The 26,992-nt window shown below is 55.3% G+C and overlaps 3 protein-coding genes across 9 annotated transcripts; 2 read left to right on the top strand and 1 right to left on the bottom strand.

Annotated features, from left to right (window-relative positions):
* Positions 1 to 144: 144 nt before the first annotated feature.
* CHRNB1 (cholinergic receptor nicotinic beta 1 subunit) lies at positions 145 to 25,199 on the top strand. Of its 5 annotated transcripts, XM_057714941.1 has the most exons (12): positions 145 to 249; positions 335 to 474; positions 1,055 to 1,099; positions 1,642 to 1,751; positions 1,854 to 1,962; positions 2,322 to 2,469; positions 2,921 to 3,130; positions 5,648 to 5,871; positions 6,353 to 6,534; positions 6,893 to 7,040; positions 23,064 to 23,220; positions 24,950 to 25,199. In XM_057714941.1, the coding sequence occupies exons 1-11, from the start codon at positions 192 to 194 to the stop codon at positions 23,211 to 23,213; spliced, it is 1,524 nt and encodes a 507-aa protein (XP_057570924.1). In that variant the 5' UTR covers positions 145 to 191; the 3' UTR covers positions 23,214 to 23,220; positions 24,950 to 25,199. The 5 variants fall into 5 exon arrangements, with proteins under 5 accessions (XP_057570924.1, XP_057570927.1, XP_057570926.1 ...); XM_057714944.1 differs by lacking the exons at positions 23,064 to 23,220; positions 24,950 to 25,199 and adding an exon at positions 17,573 to 17,710; XM_057714943.1 differs by lacking the exons at positions 23,064 to 23,220; positions 24,950 to 25,199 and adding an exon at positions 7,358 to 8,551.
* ZBTB4 (zinc finger and BTB domain containing 4) lies at positions 9,030 to 24,360 on the bottom strand. 3 transcript variants are annotated; one of them, XM_057714938.1, is made up of 4 exons: positions 24,148 to 24,360; positions 15,745 to 15,814; positions 14,205 to 15,310; positions 9,030 to 13,567 (listed from the first exon to the last, which is right to left on the bottom strand). In XM_057714938.1, exons 3-4 carry the CDS (start codon positions 15,299 to 15,301, stop codon positions 11,605 to 11,607), a joined length of 3,060 nt encoding a protein of 1,019 aa, XP_057570921.1. In that variant the 5' UTR covers positions 15,302 to 15,310; positions 15,745 to 15,814; positions 24,148 to 24,360; the 3' UTR covers positions 9,030 to 11,604. The 3 variants fall into 3 exon arrangements, with proteins under 3 accessions (XP_057570921.1, XP_057570922.1, XP_057570923.1); XM_057714939.1 differs by lacking the exon at positions 24,148 to 24,360 and adding an exon at positions 23,579 to 23,720; XM_057714940.1 differs by lacking the exon at positions 24,148 to 24,360 and adding an exon at positions 16,670 to 17,337.
* Positions 23,508 to 26,992, top strand: SLC35G6 (solute carrier family 35 member G6). The gene is made up of 4 exons (XM_057715747.1): positions 23,508 to 23,559; positions 23,896 to 24,715; positions 25,198 to 25,483; positions 25,968 to 26,992. Exons 1-4 carry the CDS (start codon positions 23,508 to 23,510, stop codon positions 26,979 to 26,981), a joined length of 2,172 nt encoding a protein of 723 aa, XP_057571730.1. The 3' UTR covers positions 26,982 to 26,992.

The raw sequence follows: 26,992 nt of genomic DNA, 5'->3' as shown, positions 1-26,992 counted from the left end.
TGTCATCTGTGGGTGGCAGGCTTTGGCAGTTGTTCGGGGCGGGATCAAGCCCCAGGGGCGGGGCGGGTGGGCTGGCGGCTGCCCCCCCAATAACAGGTGCACATTCCTGGGCGCCTCGTCACTTCCCCTGCCCTGGCTGTCCCGGCGGCTCATCCAAGAGGACTCGCTGAGCGACGCGACGCGGGCGGGCTATGACCCCAGGGGCGCTGCTGCTGCTGCTGGGGGCGCTGGGGGCGCCGTTTGCCCCGGGTAAGTCTGGGCCTCAAAGGGGCAGTGACAGGGCCAGACGTCGGGGCCGGGCACCGGGGCTTCACTCAGTTCTCTCCTCCTCCAGGCGCCCGCGGCTCGGAGGCAGAGGGCAGACTACGCGAGAAACTTTTCTCGGGCTATGATAGCTCGGTGCGGCCGGCGCGGGAGGTGGGAGACCGCGTCAGGGTCAGCGTCGGTCTCAGCCTGGCGCAGCTCATCAGCCTGGTGAGGGCGCAGGCGGGGAGTTGAGGTCTGGCCCACGAGCCGGTTGGGGGCGTGGCTTTAGGCAGGGCGGGACCCAGGGACCACTGGGGGCGGGGTCTGGGGCGAGGCCTGGCTCGGAGAGGACGGGCCGTTAGTAGAGATCCGGTCGAAATCGGACCAATGGACAAGCTGTGGGCATGGCTGCTGGATGGGCGAGAATAGAGCCGTGTAGGATGATGAGCGGGCCTGTAGGCGGATCTTGAAGTGCAGCTGGGGCCATTGGACTGGCCGGAGGGTGGGCCTTGAGGCGCGGTCACAGGCTGGGGCGGAGCTTGGTGCCGGACCGAGTCAATAAACAACAGCGGGCGGAGATTCAGGCCGGCCGGGGGCGGGGCTGGGAAATGAACTGGCTGGCAGCAGGGATCAAGAAGTTTACGAGATAGAGGCGGGGCTTAAACCAACAGTTTATAGGTGGTGGGGCTCTAACCCAAGAGGGTGGAACTCAGAAAAAGAGGGGATTTTCCAGGGAGAGTTTGACCCACCGACCCCCTCATTTCTCTACACTTACATCATATCTACCCTTTAAACTTTTCCTTCCTAGAACGAAAAGGATGAGGAGATGAGCACAAAGGTCTACTTAGACCTGGTACGGAGACCCCCGCAGGGTGGGAAAGGGCGGGCGTCCCCTGCCTTTACAACTTCCTCGAATATCTCGCCCAGTAAGAAATTTTTTTTGTATCACGACCTCAGAAAACACATTTATAACTGAAACAGAAGCTTCAGGAAACAATACGTCTCATTACTATGGGAGATGCACTCCTTGCATTTTCCATTCTAAATTTTTTTTTCTTTTTTTAAACTGGTTTGGGGCCACTCATTTGATTCCCCACCCATTAAAAGGGTCGTCAACTGCAGTTTGAAAACCACAGGTTTAGAGGCTAGCTCGTGCAACCCCCTCGTTTTCACAGAAAGAAAAAAACTGGGGCCCAATGCGAGGGGAGGGGAAATTAGTTGATGGGGTCCCAAAGAGTGCAGGTGGAGCCGGAATCAGAGCCCCAGCCTCCAGAACCACAGCCCATGGCTACGCCGCTCTCCTCCTTTGCCCTCCCTGCCCGGGCTTCCTTTGCACATCCCAAGACTCCTCCCAGTCTTCAGCCCCAGACAGCCCCTCAGCCTGTGCTTCCCTAGGAGTGGACTGACTACAGGCTGAGCTGGGACCCTAAGGAGTACGAGAGCATCGATTCACTCCGCATCACAGCCGAATCCGTGTGGCTGCCAGACGTGGTGCTCCTAAACAAGTAGGTTGTTCCCAAAGTCTGGGAAGTGGGGCAGGGCCTCCAGAGGGGCGTGGCTTCCGGGAGCCGGACCTGATCCCAGACGAGAAGATTCTTTCTCTGCAGCAACGACGGAAATTTTGATGTTGCTCTGGACATCAACGTCGTGGTGTCCTCAGACGGCTCTGTGCGCTGGCAGCCCCCGGGCATCTATCGCAGCAGCTGCAGCATCCAGGTCTCTGGGATCCACCTGGGAAGCTCAAGGCGTTCGTAGCAACCTTCCCTCAAACATCCCTCCTCCAGTATCCCCATGACCCTCACATCTCTCTTGCCCTCTTGATTTTCCGTTGAGTTTCATCTTCTGTGTCCACTTTCACTGACTTCCAGTCTTCCTCAGAACCCCCTCCATTGTCCATGGCCTCCCCAAATAACCTTCTGATTCCTCTGTGACTCCACTTCTCTGTGATCTCCCTTGGTGGTCCCTATATCCCTAGCGCCCCATATCCTCTGACCCCTATCTGCCCTGTGACCTCCCCAGCTCCCCCAGCCCCAACCAGCTCTCTGGCAGCTCTAGTGACTCCCCACTCCATCCAGGTCACCTACTTCCCCTTTGACTGGCAGAACTGCACCATGGTGTTCAGTTCCTATAGCTATGACAGCTCAGAGGTCAGCCTGCAGACTGGCTTGGGTCCCGATGGGCAGGAGCGGCAGGAAGTGCACATTCACGAAGGGACCTTCATTGGTGAGTGGGCATGCCTCCCACATCCATGGGCTTTATGATTTCCAGTTTCTAACAGGCTGACAAATATACTCCAGCAGTGAGTCCCTGTGGAGTCAGCAGGATAGGTATAACGATCTATATTTTGTGGATATGGAAACTGAGACTTGTTCAGATTTATCAGAGATGGGCTGACTAGTCCATCCGTCCCCCCTGCTCTAGAATGTGGCAGAGAAAGCCACATCTGGGAATTCTCTGGCAGTCCAATGTTTAGGTCTCCGTGCTTTCACTGCTGAGGGCCCGGGTTCAATCCCTTGTCAGGAAACTAAGATCTCACAAGTGGTGTGGCACAGCCAAAACAAACAAACAAACAAACAAAAACAGAAAAAGAAAGAAAGAAGGCCATATATCTGGAACCAATAAAGATAGGTCCCACATCTGTGTCACCTTCTCTTCTTCCCCCTGTCCCTCCAAGAGAATGGCCAATGGGAGATTATCCACAAACCTTCCCGGCTAATCCAGCCTCCAGTGGATCCTAGGGGACGGGGGGAAGGACGGCGTGAAGAAGTCACCTTCTACCTCATCATTCGCCGGAAGCCTCTTTTCTACCTGGTCAACGTCATTGCCCCATGCATCCTCATCACTCTCCTGGCCATCTTCGTCTTCTACCTGCCACCAGATGCAGGTAAGGGGAGAAGGGGCCCTGCACTCCTTCTTACCAATAGCTCAGCTTCTTCCTCTTCACCCATAATACAGGGAAGTTTTTCCTGCCAACTCAAGCCATCATGAATAGTGCTTCAGAAATCTCACCGAGATTTTCCCTGCATAAAGAGCCTTTGCATCTGCATCCAGGTTTCCCCTCCAACCTCAAGCTCTGCCTCCCCTCTGCTGCTCGCTCCTCTGCACCCAGTAACTTCTGAACTCTTTCCTTCAGAATCCTAGGATCTCAGCCTTGGAACTGCCACTCCTCTGACCAACAAACTCCCAGGCGTAGATAATGCTTCCTTTCCCTTTTCCCATTCCTGGCATCCTCCCTCCCCCACCTGTCAGATGCCTACTGGTCCCTTAACCTCCTATCTCCCTTGGAAATAATGGCCAACATTTTTCTGGGAGGCAGTACTATGTAACCTTAGACAAATTCCTCAATCTCTTAGTATCCTGATGTAGAAATAGGCCAGTCATTGTCCCTACCACATAGGACTATTTTGAGGATTAATTGAGTTAATAGAACTATGCCTGGTATTCTGTAAGCTTTGTGTAAGTGTAGGTATTGTCTTTGCTAATTCTGAGCACTTGCTATAAGATAATACAAATAATGTGTTACATATATTAACTCAATTCTAATCTTCACAGTTCTGTGAGGTAAGTACTGAGTTGTCTTCCCATTTCACAGAGGAGGATAAAGAGGCTAAGAGAATTTAAGTCATTCACCTGGCATTACTCAGAGAGAGGCAGTATTGCTATTCCAACCCTGGTTAGTACCAGTCTGATTCAGAGACTGATGTCCTGAACTCTGGTATTCAGACATGCTTTCCTGGGAGTTCCCTAGTGGCCTAGTTGTTAGGATTCCGGGCTTTCACTGCTGTGGCCCAAAAAAAAAAACAGAACAAACAAACAAACAAAAAACACATGCTTTCCTTCTCTCTGGAATCAAGTCCTCCCTGTCTAGGGAAGGAGAGTGGTGCAGCTCTAGAACACACTTCCACATGTAACTTCTCCTTCTCCCTGGAGCAAGGCAAATCTTGGAACCTAGTATTATAGGACTAAAGTAGAACAGACCATACAAGTTATTTATTTCAATACCTTCCATGAAGTTTGCAGTGCCTGTTGTATGCCACAGGAATAACCAGCCACCTAGCATATTCTTGTATACTTTGTTTTATTTTTAGATCCTTCAATTTGCTATATAGTTCCCCCAACATCCCCCCCCCCCCCCACGCCTTTTTTGCAGGGGTTGGTCCATTCATTCATGCAACAGTATTTGTTGAGCATCTGATGTATTCCCATGTGCAAGGCACTGGGAATACATCAGTGACTAAGAGACAAAAATCCCTGCTATCATGAAGTTTACCTTCTAGTGGGGGAGACAGTCAATAAACATAATAAATAAATCCATTAGATAGTATGTTAGAAGAGGTCAAGTCCTAAGAAGTAAAATGAAATAGGGAGAGGGTTTGGGCAGGATGAGAATGGGTAGGGGGTTGTAATTTATAGCTGATTTACAATGTTGTGTTTAATTTCTGCTGTACAGCAAAGTGACTCCATTATAATATATATGTATATATATTCTTTTTTGTATTCTTTTCCATTATGGTTTATCACAGGGGTTGCAATTTAAAAATGGGATGGTCAGTGAATGCCTCACTAAAAAGGGAATATTTGATCAACATTTGAACAAAGACTTGAAGGAAGTGAGAGAATGACCCTGGTAGATATCTGGGGGAAGAAACTACCACGAGGAGTTAACAGTGGATGCAAAGACCCTGTGCTGGGAGTGAGGCAGTGTAACTGAATGTAAGCAAGAGAGAAAACAGTAAGAGATGAAGTCAGAGAGCCTTGTAGATTGCAGTAAGGACTTTGGCTTCTATGCTAACCGAGTTGGGAAGCCACTGGAGTGATATGATCTGATTTACATTTTGAGGGGATCAATCTGGCTGCTCTGTTGAGAACAGCCAGCAGGGGGGCAAAGGATGAAGCAAAGAGGAGGCCTTTATAATAACTCAGACCTGAGGTAATGGTGACTTGTACCAGGATGGTAGAGGTAGATGTGATAAGTCATCAGTTTCAGGATATATTTTGAAGGTGGGGCCCATAGGGTTTGGTATGGATTGGATATAGGATGAGAGAGAGGAGAGTTGAGAATGACTTGAAGGGACTTGGCCTGAGCCACAGGAAAGACCAAGTTGTCATTTATGAAATGGGGAAGACTATGGGAGGGAGTTGGTTGTGAGGGAATGAAGTCTTGGACACATTAAGTTCGAGGTGTCTATTGGACACCCAAATGGAGAGGTTAAGTAAGCAGGTGTATACATGTGTGTAATTTGGGGAATCAGTCCAGGTTAGAGGTATAAATGTAGGAGTTATTTGCATGCAGTTGGCCCTTCCTGTCCTTGAGTGGGCTGGAAACGTGGTCACTGATTATGCCAGAGAGACTGCCTTCTGGCAAAGCCTAATCCTTCCACCTTCCCCTCTGTGCCCCAAGGAGAGAAGATGGGGCTCTCGATCTTTGCCCTGCTGACCCTTACTGTGTTCCTGCTGCTGCTGGCGGACAAAGTGCCTGAAACCTCCCTGTCTGTCCCCATCATTATCAAGTACCTCATGTTTACCATGGTCCTCGTCACCTTCTCAGTCATCCTTAGCGTCGTAGTCCTCAACCTGCACCATCGCTCACCCCACACCCACCAAATGCCCCTTTGGGTCCGTCAGGTAAGAAGATCTCCTCCAACCTGTGTTAACTCTTAATCCTAGCATTTGGCTTTTTGTCCAGGTATCGCTCCTCCCTCCCACCAACTTCAACCTTCCCTTATACAGACCTGAGGGAGAACTACAACTCCTGGTAGAGTGTCCAAGTGCCGAGGTCTTTGAGTGTTGAAATGTTGCACAATTAATTGTATCCTCCCATCATTGCGTAGATCCCAGACTCTTTTCATCAATACTGCCCATCGTGGGTCCCCAGAAAGTATTCTCAGGGTTAGGTGCTATCGGGGTGGAAGCCTTCAGAACTCTTCTTTCCAGTCAGGGTGCCTCCTAACCTACTTAAGAACTCTGGGCCGTGTGGCTGCATTTCCTCTGTGGGATGCATGCACGCATGCGCAGGAATGGGCACTTGCTGTGCGGGTGGTTGGCGGCTTCCCTTCTGGTCTGAAAGCATGGGAGCCCCCTCCAACAAGACTCTTCTACTTTGCAGATCTTTATCCACAAACTCCCTCTGTACCTGGGTCTGAAGAGGCCCAAGCCTGAGAGAGACCAGATACCGGAGCCATCTCCTATAGCTCTCAGCGATTCTCCAGGAAGTGGCTGGGGTCGGGGAACAGATGAATATTTCATCCGCAAGCCACCAAATGATTTTCTCTTCCCCAAACCCAACAGGTAGTATCTACTCCCCATCGCCCACATAGAAGGGAGAGGGAGAACTACAGTTCCCAAAAGACTGTGCGGAGGCAGGCGGCTTAAGCTCCCAGAGGATGTTGTGGTTGAGTATCATGGGAGTTGTAGTATCCCTTCTGTTGCCCACTTTGCGGAGAGGTGGGAACTAAAGCGTAAGAGGATAGGAGGAATTGCTGAAGGCTAGAGAGGTCACAGCTTTCGGCGAGAACCTGAAGGGCCCTCTCAGGTTTTGAAACCTGGACAGGCAGGCGTTGGAGGAGGGAGTTGGGGAGGGGTCTAGAGCACCCGCGCAGGCTGTCTTTGCGCTCGGGGCGTGGCCAAACAGTCCCGCCTCTTCCAGGTTCCAGCCCGAACTGTCTGCCCCGGACCTGCGGCGATTTATCGATGGCCCAAACCGGGCTGTGGGCCTGCCTCCCGAGCTACGGGAGGTCGTTTCCTCGATCAGCTACATCGCTCGACAGCTGCAGGAACAGGAGGACCACGACGCGGTAAGTCCAAAGAGGGTGGACCGGGGCAAGGCCTGCTTGGCCTTAGCTCCACCCGCAAACTCAGGCTCCGCCCCCAGCACTCAGTTTTATTTCTGATTGGAAGTTTGCCTCACTTGGTCCCGCCCCCTGCTTTCCGACTTGTTCTTTACTCACGTCCATCTCCCGCAGTTTCGCTCTCGGCTATTCTGAGGCCGCTCTTGTTTCAAAGCCGTGGCAGGAGGACCTGGGGGCAGGGGAGGAGGGGGCCTGCAGGGTCTTGGGGCCGGCCTTCCCTGGGGGTCTGGAGCTCAGGAACAGTTTCCTCTGCCTACCCCCAGCTGAAGGAGGACTGGCAGTTTGTGGCCATGGTAGTGGACCGTCTTTTCCTGTGGATCTTCATCATCTTCACGAGCGTCGGGACCCTCGTCATCTTTCTGGACGCCACGTACCACTTGCCCCCTCCCGACCCCTTTCCTTGAGGACGGGAGGGCCGAGACAGGTCCTCAGCCAGTTGAATCGAGAGTTTGGTAGTCCTCTCAAGCCCTATCCCTTTCTGCATCTTAACTCCTTCACTAGGAGTCCAATCCTCTCATCATTTTGTTTCTAGGGAGGAAGCCTAAGTGGGACTGGGCAGATAAGGGCCTTGGGCCCACCTGAAATGCACTATGCGCTTATTTACTCTTTGACTTCTTGAAGAAGCTCCATTGGATATTAACACCTAGGTTGGCAATGAATGGAACAAAGAACAAGAACTAGACTGTAAGCCTTCTGAGGGCAGGAACTACGTGTTGTTCACTGTAAGTCCCCCAGCATCTAGCACAGGTCCTAACCTATATGGCAGGTACCTCTGACTGACTGAATAGGGACTTTTTTTTCTGTAAATATAGAAAAATTCTACAGTGTACTTACAGAATTTTTCTGTAAATACACTAAGTATAGTGCATATGTTTGCATGTTGGGACTAGTGATCATTTTTTCTTTGTTTTTAACCTTTCTGTAGTTTATTGTATTTTGTAATATCTTTAGGATAAAAAAAATGTTATTGCTAAAAGGATGCATTTGTAATGAGGATAAAAAAGCACACTTTAAAAACCTGAAGTTCCAGCTTTGGTGCTTAGACTTTGGACAAGCTACTAAACTGCTCCATGCCTCAGTTTCCCCACCTGTAAAATGAAGCTAATAATAGTATCTGCGCGCTAGTCTGAGGATCATATGAGATGAGAACAAAAGCATTATTCATCAGAGGTTACAAACTGGTGTGTTTTGTTTGGCCCATGCTGTTGGTCAGCAGAATTTAAAATTTGAATTGGTGTGCTACTTTTAAAATGTGGATATTTCACAGAGAAATTTGGATTTCTGGCTTCTCTTAAAAATTTTTAAGAACTACAGTAACACCCGGTTTGATTCCCCTGTTGGCAGCAACCTGCTAGAGCTGATTAGAGGCTGCCCACTCTGGTCAAGGTATTTGTACCAGAATTCCTCAAAGCCGCCACCCACCTGAGCTCTTATTTTATTTGCCCATCCCTGTGTAACACTAGACAAAATCCAGCGGGGGTGGGGTGGGGGGTGGGGGGTGAGGAGAGGGGACAGGAGTTGAAGCTCATGAGAAGCCAAGAGTGGAACAAGAAAGTGTCTCTTATGGTCATCACACATTTTGTGCCTCAGTTTACTTTCAATTTGGAGAAAGGGTTGCACCTGGTTGGAGGCAGAGCCTTTCTGGGCCATGAAGATCTTGAGCCCCACAGGCTGTGTGAACTGGAATGCATTAATGTTTCTGACTGGAGGTCAGAGCAAAGTCAGCTTGAGCCTACTGGCTGCAGCAATTACAGTGAAGTACCTAGGGTCAACAGGCTCTCACACCTACTCAATTGCTGGAAGTTGTTGTCCTAAGAGGGAGAACAGGGCTACAACTCGTAGGGATCCCTGTGGGAGAAGGTTAGCGTGTCCCTGTCCAGCCAGACCCACCAGCCACGCCAATAATTGCACCTGGCATCCCACTGCGGAGCACAGTTCGTTTGTCTTGTTGGTTTATTGGCCTAGAGAGTTGGACACACACACAAATGGCGGAGATAAATATTGGTCAGTTTCTCTAAATCTGGGTCCTCACTACGTATAGAGCTAGAGTCTGTAGAATTCTAAATCTTGCGTGCTGTGGCACAGAACCAGTGGCCTTCCCACTCCACCGTCACCCTTCTTCCCAGGGAACATGGGGAAAGAGGGCACAAACTGACAAGACTTGATAATTTTCAAAAGACGAAATTGCAAAATCCCAAATTTCCAACATCTGAAACTCACAATATTCAAGTTCCCCAGCTCAGATACATGTATTTTAATCTCCATTTTGCCACAATCTCCTTTGTTGCCCAGAACCACCAAATTCTGGAAACTATTTTCCTAAATCATAAAAATAAATGTCTACAGTCTCAGTTCTCCCAAAATGTCCATGGTTTTAGAATTTTGACCTGTTCTGAAATTCAAATTCCCTGGTCCATCCTCAACCCCTTCCATCTCCTGTGCCTTTTTGCCTCAGAGGAGTGCAGGTTAAGGATATAGGGGGACTGTCGTCGCATCTGCCCCCTGCCTCCAAGGCCTTCCTCAGTCTCTCTTGTGGTTCCGCTGTGTATATATATATATATTTATATATATAATTTGTGTGTAGATATATATATGCATTCTTTATTATGTACTGTTTTTCGCAGTTTTTCTAAAGTGCCAGAAACAAGATTTGTGGGAATTTTTTTAGTTTTTTTTTTTTTGCATTTTTTCCCCCCGTTTTAAACTTTTCTCCCCTTTAAAAATTGGAACTCGGTACATTCAGTAGGAAACTCTTCACTCGGACTGCGGCCAAGACCAAGAAAAGTGCAAAGAGACAGAGGAGGAGTGAAGGAGTGACACTCCTCCGTGGTTAACATTCAGGGAGCCTGTCAAAATCCTCCCCTTTCCGTATGTTGGCAGGGCGAGAGGAGGCAGGAGGATGCTCCTGTCCCTCCCCCCAAACCACCTCCCTCCAAAGCCATGATCTTGCCCTTTCAGCATCAGTTGAGAGGGCAGCCATCTTGGCCCCAAAACACAGTAGCTGGGAAAAAGGCTGCCATTTCGAGGACCACTTTTCCCCTTTTTAAACTGCACTCCTCTAATTCCCATGTATCAACTTTGCTCCCCCAAGTTGGCTCTCCCCTTGTGAGCTGTTTTTTTTTGGGGGGGGGGAGGTGGGTGGATGGGTAATGGTCATCCAATCAGAGGGGGGAGGCCCAGTTATCAAAGAGAATTAGGAGCAAACAGTTCTTCAGCTCCCCCACTGGAAGGAAACATAGGGACCCCTGACCAGGGTTAACTAGTGCAAATTAGGGATTAGGGACTTATAAGGTCCCTGTTCCCCATCCCTAGGCTGGGATCTTTGGGTGTGGGGAACTGAGTCAAAGATGGGGCATAAGGTGCTATTGTGGAGGGAAAGTTGGTGGGGATACCCCAAAGCCCACCAAGGGAGTAGGATGGTTCCCCAAAAACCATCTGGAGTGATTGGTGAGGGAAGTGATACTGGGGGAAGAAGGGGGTTAAGGGAAGGATGGGAGGTCATGTGCAAATCTTGGGCTTACCCACCCATCCAACCCCCATCATTTTTCTGGCTATTTGGTCTAGTCTGGGAGAAACCATCAGGAAAAAAAACAGGGAGAAAGTTGATTCCCTTCCCCATCCCTTAGAGAGCTCCTCCCTTCTGGCCCCCAAATCTGGTTTAGCCCAGAAGAGGCCATATGTAGAGGCAGGAAGAGGTGTGATCTACTCACCTCTCTTGCCTTGGAAGAGTCTAGGGCTCACTAGATTTGAGGGTCAAAGTAGGGCCGAGATTGGCGCTGCGCTGGGCTGGGAAAGTACTCAGCCGTAGAACAGATAGGTAGCCCTCCTCCCAGCACCTCCTTGACCTGGATGGGAGAGGCCATCTCCAGAGTCTAGGAGTATAAGGAGGAATATGGAAGATCCAAAGGCATGGAAGCCAAGGAAGGCATGGCATCGTCATGTGAAGGAAACAGGGACACAGAAACCCACCCTTGGGAAGAATGGAATCGAAAGCCACACACCCAGGTGGGTAAGTGTCAGGTATCACAATGGTCTGGTCCAGGCCCTGGGCCACAAAGGATGGAATGTGCTAGGAAGCATCTGGGCAAGGGCTTAGAGAAAGCTTCAGAATGAGGGGGGAACATTAGGTGAGAGATGGTTTCCCCCTAGGTTTACGAATCAGGGGAGCAGGTTAGACATTCAGAGCTGGTGGGGGCTGTGAGTGGAGATTTGTTTACGTATATTGCTCAGTTGCCCCAAGGGCTGGAGAAGGGATGGGAGCTGGCCCTGCCCCTCGTGGAGGCCACTCCCTGGAGGAGAACTGAGAGGGGAACCACCAAAGATCCCTTCCCAGGTGGTGGGAAAACTACAATCTCACACAAAGCAGCCTGACCCCTGAGCTCCAGAGGCCCCCTAGTCCCTGCACAAGAGTGTGGAGGGGCTCCTGAGGGGCAGGGAGGCCAGGGAGCTGGTAGTGGCAGGGATTCAGGGAGGGCGGCATCTGGTGAAAGGGGGGATCTGGGCCCAGAGCTCACCCCACATCTCCCTTCTGGGTTCTTTCAACCCCTGCCCTTTCCCCTTCTCCCTTAGGGGGCACTGGTGGAGGGAGAGTTGGCGGTGGTGGAGTTGGGGGGGTAGGGGGTGCTGCTTGAGGATTGACTGCGTAGCCAAAGACCCCTGGTAGGAAGGGAAGGGCTCCCCCACCCTTCTCATCAGGTAGGACCATGTTAAGAGCAACCGGGAGAGCGGCCAGGTTGCTAAAGTTGTAAGGGTAGGCGGCAAGGAGCTGAGGGCCGTAGACGAGTGGGTAGGGCTCAGGGTAGAAGGTGACTTTGGCAGCCCCCATCCCCTCCATCCGGTCCCCACCCCCAGCCCCCACTGGCCCCTCACTCCCAGCTTTTCCCCTGCCACTGCCAGATTCCCGGCCGCTCCCAATCAGAGCCAGTGGAAACTCCTGCACAGGGGGGTATGCATAGGTGCCCCCTCCTGCCACCACTGAGGGCTCCTCCCCCCCTGAGATGACAGGGTCCTGGAGCGAGGCGGTCTCGGAAGCTTCCTCAGCAGCAGCGCTCCCGCCACCCGCCTCTCCGCTGGATGAGGAGACTTGCATCTCTTGGGGGGCCTCCTCCTTGACGTCCCCGGCTCTGGTGCCAGCGCTGCCCTTGGAGTAGGCAATGACAGGTGTGGGGGTACCCCCGGGCCGCTCGGCAGCATGCCTCTGCCCATGGCGGCTCAGGGCGGCTGCTGTCTTGCACACCTTGGCGCAGTGAGGGCAGGCGAAGCGGGAGGAAGGCTTCCGTCCAGCCCGGGAGTTGTGGGAGCCCCCGCCGTGGGCCTCCTGGTGCTTCCGCAGCTTCCTCAGGGTGGCGAATGTCTGGGCACAGTCCCCGCAGCGGTGCCTCCGCTCGCCACGGGCACGTCCTGCGGGGCCCTCGGCCGCTGGGGTCTCCTCCCAGCTCCTCCGTTCCAGCTTCTGTCTCCAGCGAGGCGGCCGGCGGCCTCTGGGCATCCCGCTGCCCCCGCTGCTGCCCGGGCCTGCAGCTCCAGCCTTGCGCTTGGGCTTGTACGAGTAGTAGGGCCTCCAGAGCTGGTCCTCCCCCCCAGCCTTCGATTCCTCCTCCTCCTCCTCCTCTTCCTCCTCCTCCTCCTCCTCCTCATCGTCCTCCTCTTCATCCTCCTCCTCGCTATCCTCCATCTCCTCTCCGCTCAGCTCCCCAGGGCGCAGGTCAGTTTCTGAGATGCGGCGCTTGACAATAGCCTCCTCACCAATTCGCACAGTGATCTGACACAGGGGAGGTGGGGCTTGTAGCTGAGAGGGACCCCGGCCAGGCCCTGCAGGGGCACCCCCGCCCCCGCCAATCCCACCAGCTGGCTTGGCCGTGTAGGTCAGAGTCCTTGTGGCCCGTGGGTTCCGGCCCTTGGCCTCCTCCGCGGCTGTGGCAGGCCCTGCGGCCGTGGCTGGGCCGCCCGCTGTGGCCAGGCTGGCTGGTGCGGCTGCAGGCTCGGGGGGAGGAGGTGGGTACTCACGTTTTTTGGGGGGCCGTGGGGGAGCAGTGTAAGTGATGACTGAGGCGGCTTGGGCCCCGCCTGTGCTGGCCGGCCCGCTCCCTGCCCCCCCACTGCTGCCGCCCCCATGTACAATGACAGAGGGCGCTGGGTGGGCAAAAGTGATGACAGACGGTGGGGGGCCAGGCTCTGGGGCAGGTGGGGGGCCAGGTGGTGGGCTGGCTGGCATTGCCACAGGGGCTGGAGTGTTGAGGCTTGGAGAAAGGGGGGCCTCGGGGGCTCCCTGGCTGTAGGTCTTGTAGGGTCGCTTGGCTGCCCGCATGGGGAGCAGGCGGTACAGCTTGAGGGTGTTGAGCTTGGGCTTATAGCCTCCATTGGGCGTCTTCTCACTTGCTAGGAGGCCCGGGCTAATGCCATGGAAGGCTCGCTGGTGGGTCTTCAGGTTATAGTACGTGACAAAGGTCTCCCAGCAGAAGATGCACTGGTACCTGGGCCAGGACAGCAGGGAACAGGGCAGGGACAGAGGCCGTTGAGTCAGGGGCCCTGATTTAGGGCCTCAGCTTCCCGTGTCCTCTCCTGCCTCCTCTCAGACCTCGAACTGCCCCAGCCATTTGCTCACCCTGCCAGCCTCAGAAGGGACACCAGTCCTAGTTCAGTGCCCCCCCCCCCACCGTCCCCGACCATGAGATGCCGGGCCTTAGCTGTTCCACCTGTGAACTGGGAATAATCACGTACCTTGCCTAACTCCCAAAGCCTTCTTCTGAAGCTCACGTGACAGAATGGAGAAATGTCTTATGCACAGGGTACATTATAACTGTTGGTGGACCTGCCTGCGCTCCCCATAGGCCTGTCCCATGAGGCAACTTTCTTTCTCCTCCTTGGCCTGACACCTGGAGGTGCCCATAAACATCAGTGGAAGGAAATGGGGCTGGAGGGAGGCAGAAGGGCGAGTGATGGAAAGCAGGTGAGCAGGGGCCCGTAGGTGAGCAGGCATCTCAGGATGATTTTCTAGGTCCCACACTCTGCCCCTTCCCTCCCTGTCCCTGTGTTCCCTGAGCGGACAAGGTCCCACGTGAGCCCTCCACCCCCGCCCAGCCCTGATCCCCGGCCCTGCAGGCCCCTCACCTGCGCTCCCCGGTGTGCCACACCTCGTGCTTGGTACGGTACTCCGCCAGGGCGAACACCTTCTCGCAGTAGCGGCAGGGGTACTTCCTCCGCCACGAGTGTACATTGCTGTGCCGCTTCAGGCTGGACAGGGTCACGTAGGAACGCTCACAGGCCGCGCACACATACAGCACGTGGCCGCCCACCACCTTCACCACGTGCTCGGGACCGCCTCGGAAGCCCACTGGCGGCGGCAGGGCGGAGGCGTCCACTCCTGCGGGGCCACTGGGGCCAGAGCTCCCGGCTCCCAACCCTGCAGGCCCCCGCGTGCTGGGCCCCCTATGGCACTGTGCCTCATGGGTCTGCAGCCGCTTGGGATGGATAAAGCTTTTCCCACATCGGGGGCAGGGGAGGGGCCGCCGGGGCAGGGGGGGCTGTGAGTCAGGGGCCTGGGCCTCAGACCTGTCACCCTCCCACTCCCCGGCTGGCCTAGGCCCAGGCCCGAAGCCGTTCCCTTCAGGCTGAGAGGTGGCCATGGGGGCTGGGACAGGAGGGATCCAGGCATCACCTCCCTCCCCCAGGCCCTGCAGGCGGGAAATGCCTAGACGCCGCCCCAGAGCGCCGATCTCTGCCACGGCTGCCCCGTCCCCTCCACCACCAGGTAGTGCCAGCCGGGCACTGTAGATGAAATTGAGGACATCAGAGAAGGCAGCTGCTGGGACCCCTGGCAGCTCCAGGACCCGGGGTGGGGATGAAGCAGGAGGTGAGGCCGGAGGGGGAGAGGAGGAGGAGGAGGAGGAAGAGGAGGAGGAGGAGGAAGAGGAGGAGGAGGAGGAAGAGGAGGAGGAGGAGGAGGAAGAGGAGGCAGCTGTGGTGGTGGCAGGGTTGGGGGGGGCTGAGCCCCCAGGAATTGGTGGGAGGGGCAGTGGGGCGGAAGCGAGCAGGGCCTCTCTGAAGAAGGGACTAGAAGCCGCCAGGACGCTGCGGTGAGCAGGGAACTTGGTGTCTCCGGCTATGAGGGTGACGTCACAGAAGAGGCCACGGAGCCGCTGCTCGTTGAGCTGGCGCAGGACGGCGGGGGCATGGGACGGGTCCGTCACCTCTGCTGGGGGGGGCATGGCGCCAGCCTAGATGGAGGAGAAGAGGCCGGGGAGGATCTCAGAGGCTGGGCAGAGGGCAGGGGGATCTCAGATCAGAGAGGTGAGCTGGGAGGGGTTGGAGGCTGTCGGCCAGAGACTGGTGGAAGGCCGACTGCCTTCTGGTCGCAGAAGTGAGGGGTTAACCTTCGCCACCCCATGTTGGCCAGCGTCCAACGCCCGTGCGTCAGACATCTGGGGCTGGAAGAGGCCAGGGATCCTTCAGGTCTTGACGAAGGTCAGGGGTCCAGACGTCAAGTCACAGGCTAGTGAGGTTAGCAGTGGACCCCTCTCTGCCACTGGGAGGAGGAGGAAGCCCCCACGGCCGCTGCTGACCGCGTCTCAGGACCCCCCAGCCTGGACAGCACGGCTGCTCTGTGGGGGGCCTGCTGCCAGGCCCCGTCCTCCCTCGCGGCAGGCCTCACCTGAGAGCACAGCCAACATGGAGCGGAGCGGGGCTGGCTCAGCGAGTCCCTTCTGCCGGGCCTCTTCCCTCTGTGGAGAAACAGAAACCGCGTCCTCAGGAAGGGGACGGGGAGGGCGGGAGGGGACCCAGGAGGTGGGGGGTGGCATCGTGCGCAGGGCCAAAGAGGCCCGGGCTTCCCTGCAGACCCCGACCCTCCCGGGAGCCCGTCAGGCTACTTGCGTAGCTGCCTCCCGTCGGACCTAGGAGGGCAGCCAGGTTAGCGCCGCGCCTTGTTCTGCTGGCCCCCAGAAGTACAGGAACAAGATAAGTTGCGTATTCCCAACTGGCCTCAAAACAGTCCCGCAGGGCTTCCTAGGTGGCGCCGTGGTTAAGAATCCGCCCGACAAGGCAGAGGTCACGGGTTCGATCCCAGCTCCAGGAAGATCCCACATGCCACGGAGCAACGAAGCCCGTGTGCCAAAAAAAATTAAAAAAAAAAATAAAAATAAAAAAAAAAAACAGTCCAGCAGCGGCGTTCAATCCCGTAGGTCCGGGGAAGCCTGCTGGATCACTCTCATCTCCCTTTGGCCCCATCTTTAGGGCGCCAAGGAAATCAAAGATTTGCATGTTGTCTTTCATTATAATAGTCTCATTTACACATCAAAATAGATGTTTGCGATTTTTCATTGGACCGAGCTGCTAGATATTCAGATTAGGAGAGGATCTCTTCACATTAAATCTCAGAGGGGGTTTCTGGCCTAGGTGCCAGGTGACCACGGAAGACCACAGGCTTGTCACACGTGCCAGCTTGCTCCACTCTGTGGAGGGCGCTGGAAAGGCCACCAGACCGGAAGTGAGGAAGCTTGAGTCCCACTCCTTACTCTGAGAGCTGGTGGCTTTGGGACTTCGGCTTAAAAAGCAGAGATGGGGAGTACAACGCCCACCTCGCTTCTTGCTGGGAGGCGCATCCAACTGGAATAGCAGGCAACCCAAGTGTGAGCTGTGGCGGTCACTGCCCAGAAAGCACCTCACAGCTCCAGCCTTGGGGGCTCATTTTTCAGTTGAAGATCTGAGTTCCTGATCTCATTGGGTAACTTAGCCAAAGACACACAGAGCTGGTCATAACAGGGGGGGCTGTTCACAGAGCCAGGCCTGCTGACCTGAGAGCTGAGCTCTCGGCCTCTCTCGTCCACCCTCCACGAGGCCCGCGAGCCTTCCCTTTCCCCCCGCCCTGGGTCACACACGACCTCTGAGGTGTCCTGCATCGGGCGTTCCTCATACAATTCCCACACCCCCCCAAAATGCTTTCTTCCCATTTATTACTCATACTATCTGGACCAAGAGGCCCTCCCTCCACAGCCCATTTTATGTTCCCGAAAGACCGCTCTGAGTCCTCTCCTGGAGGAGGACGAAGGTGGTAAACAGGGGTGATGGTCAAAAGTTCTGACAGTCCCGAATGCTAGGCACACACCTAGGTCAAGTGCTACCCCATCAGTTGCTGGATTGCAGGTGGGTCAGGAACCCAGGGGAAGGGGCCCCATTCGTGGGCTGGTGTTCAGCTCTGTTTGTAAAATGGGGAAAGAGAGCAAGGCCTCCCACTCCCTTCTGTGACAGCCAGCAGCTGACAGGGGCCCCCCCAAGACTCGGTGCTTTACTTGCATTACCTCATTTGCCCCTCATCACTACCCTAAAAGGTAGCAGTGCGCTTCTTGACTTTAAAGTGACAGGCTGAGGCTCAGAGATGCTAGGTAGCTGCCCAAGGATATATGACCAGTTAGGAGCAGGGCTGGAATCTGATCCCAGGAAGTCTGGCTCAAAAGCCTGTGTTCTTGATTATATCCCACCAGGATGAAGGACGTGTTTACAAGCTGGGAGACTGATGTAATAAGAAATAAAGCTGAGCCTTGAACAACGCGGGTTTCAAGTGCACAGGTCCACTTATTTGTGGATTTTTCAATAGTAAATACTACAGTACTTCACGATCCGAGGTTGGCTGAATCCGAGGATGCAGAACCTTGGATACAGAGGGCCGACTGTAAGGCTATACTTGGATTTTCCACTGCATGGAGTGCCCGCACCCCTAACCCCGACATTGTTCAAGAGTCAACTGTAATATATTTGGTCTTTGTCCCCATTCCTGACACAGAGCTCCTAAAACTCTTGTAATTTGCCAAGCGATAGGGGTGCTAGGAGCATCTTATTCTAACATTTGGTCTTTGTTCCCAGTTCCTGACATCAAGCTCCTAAGCTCCTTGGAATTTCCTGGGTGATAGAAGGGTCTCTTGTTCTAATGAGGTAACTCTTGGTGGGCTCCTGGATGGGGGCTGGTCACCAGAAAGAATAAGCCACTATTAGAAGCTTGGAGCCTTCAGCCCCAGTCTCCCACTGCCTCTGGGGAGAGGGGAGGGCCTGGAGACTGAGTTTAATAATCGATCGTACCTATGTGATGAGGCCTCCATAAAAACCCTAAACTATGGGGTTCGGAGAGCTTCCGTTTGCTAAACACATCCCCATGGCGAGAGGGTGGGCACCCCAACTTTGTGGAGACAGAAGCTCCTGCACTCAGGACCCTTTCAGACCTCGCTCTCCGTACCTCTTCATCTGGCTATTATCATATCCTTTATTATATAATAAACCAATAAACATAAGTATTTCCCTCAGTTCTATAAGCCATCCTAGCAAATTATCAAATCTGAGGAGGGGGTTGTGAGGAAGCCCAATTTCTTGCTGGTCAGTCAGAAGTACAGAAGGTCTGGGGACTTCCCTGGTGGTCCAGTGGTTAGGACTCTGTGCTTCCACTGCAGGGGGCATGGGTTCAAGCCCTGATTGGGGAACTAAGATCCCACAAGCCACGTGGTGCAGCCAAATAAATAAATAAATAAAAAGTTAAAATGTACAGGAGGTCTGGGCTTGCAAACTGGTATGTGAAGTGGGAGCAGTCTTGTGGGACTGAGCCCTTAACCTTTGGGATCTGATGCCATCTCCAGGCAGATAATATCAGAATTGTAGGACACCCAGCTAGTGTCAGAGAATTGGTCACTGTGGGAAAAAAAACCCACACGTTTGGTGTCAGAAGTGTTGTGAGTAGAGTGTCTAGGAAAAAAGTTGTGTTTTTCTTTCAACAGCACCCACTGGCGCCCCCATCAGCACATCTAGGATCTTTGTGAAAATTAGAGGAAGGGCAAAAAAATAGAGGAAAAGCCTCTTCCTCCACGAAGTAACAGCCCTGCACACGTGAGCAAAGTAAAGCTTTGACTCCGGCCCCTGCTCACACCGTTGGCCAGGCCTGCGCACCTGCACAACCGTATGGGCTTGGTGCCTACTGAGGCATGGCTGTGTGCTGACTGCCAAGTTATTTGGACAAGGCCTATCAAGACTTTTTAGAACCACAGAGGTCCAAGGCTGGCCTGGCCCTTGAAGATCATCTAGAACTATCATCATTATGGTCTTTGGAGCTGCCATCGATGAAGCAGATATTATGTGCCAAATCCAGTGCTAAGCATTTTATCTGCATCCTCTCAACACCCAAAAGGACCACAGTTGAGGCGGGGGCTAGTGTCAACCCCATTGTACAGATGAGGAAACCGAGGCTTTAAATACTCTAGACTTCTCACTTGCAGGTAGAGAGAACATAGTGGCGGGATGATTTGCCCCTGGCTTCACTGCTAACCAAGTTGGGTTTGGACCCAGCTCTCCTGACTTCAACTGTCCCACCACTGGCCACTGCCCTCCAAAGGCTTATGGGAGGTGGAGAAGACATTAGTTAGGGGACCCTGGGCAAGTTACTTAACCTCTCTGTATGTCAGTTTCCTTGTCCATGGGGTGGGGATCATGAGAAGTGCCCACTTTGTAGGGTTGCTGTGAAGAATAAACGAGCTGATGACTGGCAGTACCTAGAAGAGTGCCAGGCCTGCAGCAAATGCTCAGGAAGTGCGAGCTCTTATTATCATCTTGGAACTCAGTCCCGGAAAATGGTGGGGGGAAGTGGTGAAGAACAAGGGGCAGAAATCGGGCTTCACGGTAGGTTTGATGGCTCTGTGGTTTTTAGTTTTTTATTTGTTTTCACCATTTCTCTACTCTTAACTGGCTGTGTGATCTTAGAGGTGTGACTGAGGTGGGGATCTGAGTGCTGCCGCCAGACACACTCCACCTCATGCTGTTCCCTCGGCCTGGAATGTTCTTTCCTCGGGCAGCCTCATGCCTTGCTGCCCCACCTCCTTTAAGCCTTGACTGAAAAGTCACCTTTCCCCAAGGCCCTCCCTTGCCACCGCGTACCTCTCCAAAATTCCTATCCCTCTCCCCTACTTTATTTTCCTCCTTGGCATTTAGTTAGACATACTGTTCATTCATCTCTAGGCTGCAAGCTCCAAGGGAGGGAGAGATTTTTGTCTGCTTTGTTCACTGCTACCTCCAGTGCTTGTAACAGTGTCTGATACACAGTGGGAGATTCAAAACATTTTGGGTAAATGAATGAACTTGCTTTCTTAAAGTCTGCCTGGAGTGTGTCCACCTTCAGGAAAGATGCCATCCTCAGTCCTGGACTCAGTTGGCCAGGAGCTGGGGGTGGCGAGTGTAACTTGACCACTTCCGGGGTGCACACCCTTTGCTTGATATATCTCCAGAGCTTTACATGCGTGGCCTCATTTAATGGTTTCCTCAGCCACCCAAAGTTGGTATTTATATTATGCCAATTTTACAGATGAGGAAAGTGAGGCTCACAGAGGGGTTTACCTTGCTCAAGGTCACACAGTTTGTGAGCGGCAGAGTCAAAATTCAAATCCAGGCCTGTGTGAAGCCAGATGCTGGGTCCTTCCCTCTGCCACACCGCCAGGTCCTGCCTGAAGGGGGCTGTGGCTGGCCAGCAGGCTGCCCAAATCACCACACAAAGTCTCACGTGCTAAATGCTAACTGTGTCACGTCTGATTCCACCCTCTCCCTCACTCCCCATGTCCAGCAGCCACCGAGTCTGGTCAGATCTGTGGCCCAGCTTTTTTCTTTTTCTTTTTTTGGCCACGCTGTGCAGCTTACGGGATTTTAGTTCCCCAACCAGGGGAGGCTTCAGCAGTGAGAGCACGGAGTCCTAATCACTGGACGACCAGGGAATTCCCTGCGGCCCAGCTTGGAAATGGCGCTTCCCTCTAACCTGCCTCTGGCCCCCAAACTAGCTCAGGGCCTTGTTAACACCCTCATGGTCCAAGGCCACGGCCTCCCCGCTAGTCCCCTGCTTCCGGCCTTAGCTTCTACTATCCAGCCTTCCTCTCACTGAGGATCAGTGGCCCCAAAGCAGCTCAAGTGGCATCACTCCTGGGGCTTAGAAACCTTCATGGGCCTCCACTCCAGAATAAAAAGCTCAAATTCCTCAGCCGAGACTTCGAGTCCAATTCCCATCTTCCTCTCTACCCTTGCCTTGCGTGAGTCTGACCTCGAGCACCCGGCGTGCTCTCTAGCCTCAGTGGTCCCACACTTCCTTGCCTTTGCCCATGCTGGTTCTCCTGCCAGAAATACAACCCAGCCTCTTCCCCAAATCCCTCCAAAATGTTAAGATCTACCTCAAATGCCACCTCCCTCTTGGCCCTCCCTGACCCTCAGGACAAGGACAATCTCTCCTTCGCCCGGTTCATTAATGTTTTGTCCCCCTGTGGCCAGCACCCAGCAGCGGATGCTAGGTTTTCCCTCCCAGGCTGGGACTCCCTGAGTCACTGTCTAAACACACCAGTCTTCTGAAATGGACTGGTGCAGGTGTTAAATTCTGCAGAAATTAGGCAGAAGTGTGTGTGTGTTTGGGGGGCGGGGGTGCACAGAGCGGCCCACAGAAAGCTTCAGAAGGGCAGTAGGGGACAGCATATAAGAGCAGAGGATCTGGAATCAGACTGCCTGGGTTCAAATCCAGCTTTACCTCTTACTAACTAAGTTGCCTTGGGCAAATTACTTTTCTGGGCCTCGGCTGTCTCATCTGAAAAAGGGAGGTAACTAGAATTCATACTTCCACCCGGCGCTGGGAAGACTGAGTAAGTGATCATATGTGAAAGCACTGAGAACAGTGCCTGGTACCCACTGTTAAGTAAGTGTTTGCTGTTGTTATTAACCTAGCCCCAAGAAGGGGCTCAGTGCTGGCAGAGGACTGACAGTGGCTGGCACAGGCAGAGTCCCCAAACTGTAGCTACTTTCCAGGTACGTTTCCCATGGGCTACCTAGCTACAGCCCTGTTGGAAGATGGACAGGGCAGGTGATTAGCCCCATTTTAAAGATGAGGAACTGAGGCTCACTTAGGGAAAGTGCCAGCGAGGAAGTGGTAGAGCCTGAGCTCCTCGAGTCTAGTCTAGGCGTCCTCCCCCTCCACCAGGCCGTGGTGCACCTGTTGTGCAGGCCTGACACAGCAGCCAGCACGCCCCCGTGCAGGGGGGCCCAAGCCCTAGTGTCCTCCCTACCCCCATCCACATATGCCCTCGCAGCCAGGCCAGGCAGAGACCACAGCGGTGTGTACACTTGGAACACAAACATACACACACATGCACACACACACATACACACACACACATCTGCAGAAGGGCGCAGGCCCAAAAGGTGAGGAAAACCTGTTCTGAGGAATCTGCCTAGCGAGCAAATTCCGTTCCCAGACCCTTCCACAGTCGCAGGAGCGGCCCAGTGTGCGTCACAGAGGAGACAGAAAAGCAGAGATACCCGCAAGGCGGGCAGAGAGAGGGTGAAGCGGGAGGAGGAGACTGAAAACTTCGTGTTTCTTTTTTCCATTTCAGTGACAAGAGTCACACCCGGCCTTTACGTAAACATGGCCAAGGAGCCACTCTGTCCAAGCTCAGTTTCCTTGCAGCCACCAGGCCTCTCCTCCCGGTGACCCTGACGCGCGGGGTGGGTCGGCGAGGGGCGAGCACACAGACCCTGCACAGACTAGCTGGGCTGCCCGACAACACCCAGGCCTCCCGCCTGCTGCCCTTGTTCTGCCCCATATTTATCTCCCCGCCTTCTTCATAACATCCCCCAGCAGCCCCACACGGCCACTTCAACACGCAGGAGCAGGCACGCACACACAGCTCGCGCCTGATCTCCGGAGTCTGAGGCCCACATTGCCCTTGTCACGCCACCTCCCTCCCCACAAGTGTTTTCTGACCAGCTCGCCTCCCAGCCCAACAGCACAGACGGGCTCCCACAAACAACGTCACAAAAGAATCCCGTAGGGAATGTTGCACACAACCTTCCCCTAGCTCGGCTGCCCCGGATCCCATAAACACAACCTGCACGTTCCACCCAGAGCCCCTCACACCAGTGCCAGCTGTCCCACGGGTACCTGAGACACACCCTGGGGCTTCTCGCTTCCCGCAGGACCTGCGGGACCTGAGTTCTAGACATGCAACCCCGTGCCACCCGATCGTCACACGGACTTCCATAAACCCATCCAGCGGGTCAACCTCGCCAAGAGTGGACCACACCTCGGCAGGGCCGCAGAAACGGGACCCGACTGACACCTTCTGACTCAAGGGTACGCAACCGTCCCCTCCAACTGCGCACACACACCGTGCACTCCCGTGCCCTCCACAGCACTTACCCCTCCCCAGCTATGCAGAAAACAGCAGTTCACAAATAGTTCACATGTGCGGCACCAGACACATATGTGCAAGAAAACACATACGTAAAACCCCACACCTAACAAACTCCGCAGGTACTGCGCCTGCTTCGAATGCAGACCTGTCACCCAAAGCCACAGGGCCACATCTTGTAATTCTGCCCCATAACACAGAACACCCCTCCATCTGGCTTTCTGTCCCCATGGCCCCGGAGGGCCCTGCAGGACCCCTGCCTGCCAGACCAGCAAACGGTGGTGACCAGGAGAGGTTTACCTTGCCCCACAACACAGCAGGAGACACACAAGCTCCAGGAGTCACAGCCACAACCCTGCCCCGACGGCGCGGCGGCTCCGGGGCCCCTGCTCGCCCTGCGCACCCCGCACACCCCAACTCTGGGGCGCTCGGCGGCCCACCCCTCCCCCCCTCTGCCTGGCTCCTACGCCATCGCCCTCCCAGCAGCTTGCAGCGCCGGCCCGGGCTCACACCCGCCCCACCCCACCCCCAACCTGCCCCACGGGGGGAGGGGGACACTGGGCTGCAGAATTAACCCTTCAAGTGGGGAGTGAGCGCGGCCCTCTCCACGGCCTCAGGCGATCGCGCCCCCCGGCCGCTGCTGGGTCGGACGCCGTACCCGGGCCCCCTTAGTCGCCCCCCAGCGCCGTGCGCGCCTGGAGGCGGGGCCAGACTCAGCCCGCGACCCCTGAGCCCCCAGGTCAGCCCCAAAGGGGAGCGGGCGCGGCGTGGGGCGCGGCCCGGGCCCCCGCGGCTCCGGGCAGCGGGGAGGGGGCCCGGCTGTTGGCTCCGGTCCGCCCTGGCCCTGCCCGGTTCGCCCCGGGGCCCACCTGACTGCGATGGCGCCGCGTCCGCCAGGCCCGGCTCATCACCGTGGCCGCCCCCGGCCGCTCCGGTTTCGCCCGCCTCCAGCTCCGGCTCCGGCTCCGGCTTCGGCCCCGGCCCCCCCAGCGCCCGGCCCCGGCCCGGCCCCGCCGCCGCCGCCGCCGCCGCTGACATCATCGGCTCCCCCCGCCCCGGTCCTACCCCCACCCCCACCCCCGGAAACAGTACCCCCCCAGCGCCGCCGCCGCCGCCGCCGAGAGGAGGCCGGCGCAGCGCAGCCGGCACAGACACCAGGCTCCGGGCTCGGACTTGGGGCGAGCGCGCCCGACGGCCTGCGCCCGGAACGATCCCAGGAAGGGAGCGGCGCCACGCAGGGCCGCCGGACGAGTGGGCACCGAGCTGGGCGCCGGCCTGGAGGCAGCAGCAGCGGCGCCCGGCCGCACGACCACCCAGTCCCTGGGAAGAGGCTGCCCCTACCCCCGCCCCCGCCCCCTGCGCGCCCTTCACTCAGTGGTGCACATCGCCCAGAGCACGCACACCCTCTCCGCAGACACACAACGTGGCAGGCTCACAGTCAGGCCCAGTGGGACCCGCAGACCCAGGCTCAACAAACTCACAGGGGCAACCCTGGAGACACACACACACACACACACACACACACACACCCACACACTCCCTCTTCAGAAAGGTACAGGGACCCCCCACCCGGCCGCGGGTTGGGAAGGCCTCAGCCCTACAGAACAGGTACACAGAAATGACTACCAGCGAAGATGAACACGCAGCTTGCTATTTTGTTCCCACCGGCAGAAATATCCACATCTCTATACTCTGCGTAAGTGCAGAGGATTTGGTGTGGACCTCCTGGGACAGCACCAACAACACCAGGTGGAAGCACACAGAGAAGAAACACAATCCTGAAACTCCAGAGGGACAGTCCCAGGGACTCCTCCCTGGCGTTCAAAAAATTCACCAACTGAGGAGACAGAGGAGCTGGCCCTCAGCGGTCCTTTCCATAAAACCTTTCTGAAATAGGGCAAGACATAAATAAACAAATTAACTAAAAACCGAAGACGTCTCATCACAGAAGTAGTTGAAAAGAGGAAGAAAAGAATCAGAGAGGCTCTGGAATCACAAAAACAGAAAGCAAGCAGAGTGGGAAACAATAAGAAAATAGGCCCACTCCCACCTGAGGGAGATTCCAGGGAAGAACCTCCTACCCCCACCTCAGGAAGGTTCCAGGGAAGAACCCCACGACCCCTCCAACCAGGTCACAATGGCTTGAGCTCTGAAGGGCCCAGGGCCCCTGAACCAGGAGGAGAGCAGGAAGTCCAAGGAAAGATGGTGAGTGTAGGGGGCAGGGGCGCACAGCCCCCCTCCCTGTAGTTCCTGGCTGCTCCCTTTCCCTTCTTTCCCTAAAACTTCCCAGCTTTCCTAGACACCCGCAAGTGAAATCCGTAATGATGTTCCCAGATGTCCCTGGAACCTGTGACATCACACAGACACACAGCATCTGAGGCCACTTCCCCTTCCTCAAACCAACAGAGCATCCCTGGGTCCTCTTTTTCTCCTCCCAGGAACAACTTACCCAGAAAAACACAATGCTCCAGGACTGCTCACTCCCTGCTTCCTGCTTTAGAGGCTTAAGGCCCACACTGTACCACCTCAAACATCTTTCAGGCCCTTTCTAGCTCCCAAGAGTTCCTTAGCAAGACAGCCTGCCCCTCTACTGCCCCACAGGGTCCCAGAACCCAGCCTGGCATTCGTCCTGCCCCAGGTCCCCTGGGCTATGGCTGCCCTAATGCCCAAGCTCCTTTCTCCCTAACAGGCTGGCAGTCACCCCTACTTCAACCTGCCCGACTTCACCCAGCCATCACCGCCCTCCACTCCGTCCAGCCTCCCCTCGCACCAGCGCTGCCGGCCCTCTGACGCCACCAAGGGCCTGCTCGTGGCCCTGCTGGGTGGGGGCCTGCCCGCTGGCTTCGTGGGCCCCTTCTCCCGTATGGCTTACCAGGCTTCACACTTACCCTCACTGGAGCTGCTCATCTGTCGATGCGTCTTCCACCTCCCCATTGCCCTGCTACTTAAACTGCGTGGCGACCCCCTCTTGGGACCTCCCGATGTCCGGGGCCGGGCCTGCCTCCACGCCCTGCTCAACGTCCTCAGCATCGGATGTGCCTACAGTGCGGTTCAGGTGGTGCCCGCTGGCAACGCTGCCACCGTCCGCAAAGGTTCTTCCACCGTCTGCTCTGCTCTCCTCGCCCTCTGCCTCGAGAGCCAGCGTCTCAGCGGCTATGACTGGTGTGGCTTGTTGGGCAGCACCCTGGGACTCATCATCATCGTGGGACCTGGACTGGGGACACTGCAGGAGGGGACCACGGGCCTCTACACTGCCCTGGGCTATGTGCTCGCCTTCCTGGGTGGCCTGGCCCTGTCCCTGGGGCTGCTGGTGTATCGCTCCCTGGACTTCCCCTCCTGTCTACCCACAGTGGCCTTCCTGTTTGGCTTGGTGGGGCTGGTGGGCTCTGTGCCAGGCCTCTTTATGCTGCAGACCCCCGTGTTGCCCAGTGATCCTCTGAGTTGGAGCTGTGTGGGGGCAGTGGGGATCCTCGCCCTGGTCTCCTTTGTGTGTGTGAGTTATGCAGTCACCAAGGCCCATCCTGCCCTGGTGTGTGCCGTCCTGCACTCTGAGGTGGTGGTGGCCCTGATGTTGCAGTATTACGTGCTCTATGAGACCGTGGCACCTTCTGACATCATGGGGGCAGGGGTCGTGTTGGGCAGCATTGCCATCATCACCGCCCAGAACCTCAGCTGGGAGAGGGAAGGGCAGGTGGAGGAGTGAGATCGAACTTG

The sequence above is a fragment of the Hippopotamus amphibius genome, chromosome 17, assembly GCF_030028045.1.
Source record: "Hippopotamus amphibius kiboko isolate mHipAmp2 chromosome 17, mHipAmp2.hap2, whole genome shotgun sequence".
Lineage (NCBI taxonomy): Eukaryota > Metazoa > Chordata > Mammalia > Artiodactyla > Hippopotamidae > Hippopotamus > Hippopotamus amphibius.
The sequence above is the reverse complement of the archived record's forward strand: the minus strand, read 5'-3'. Positions and strand labels throughout refer to the sequence as shown.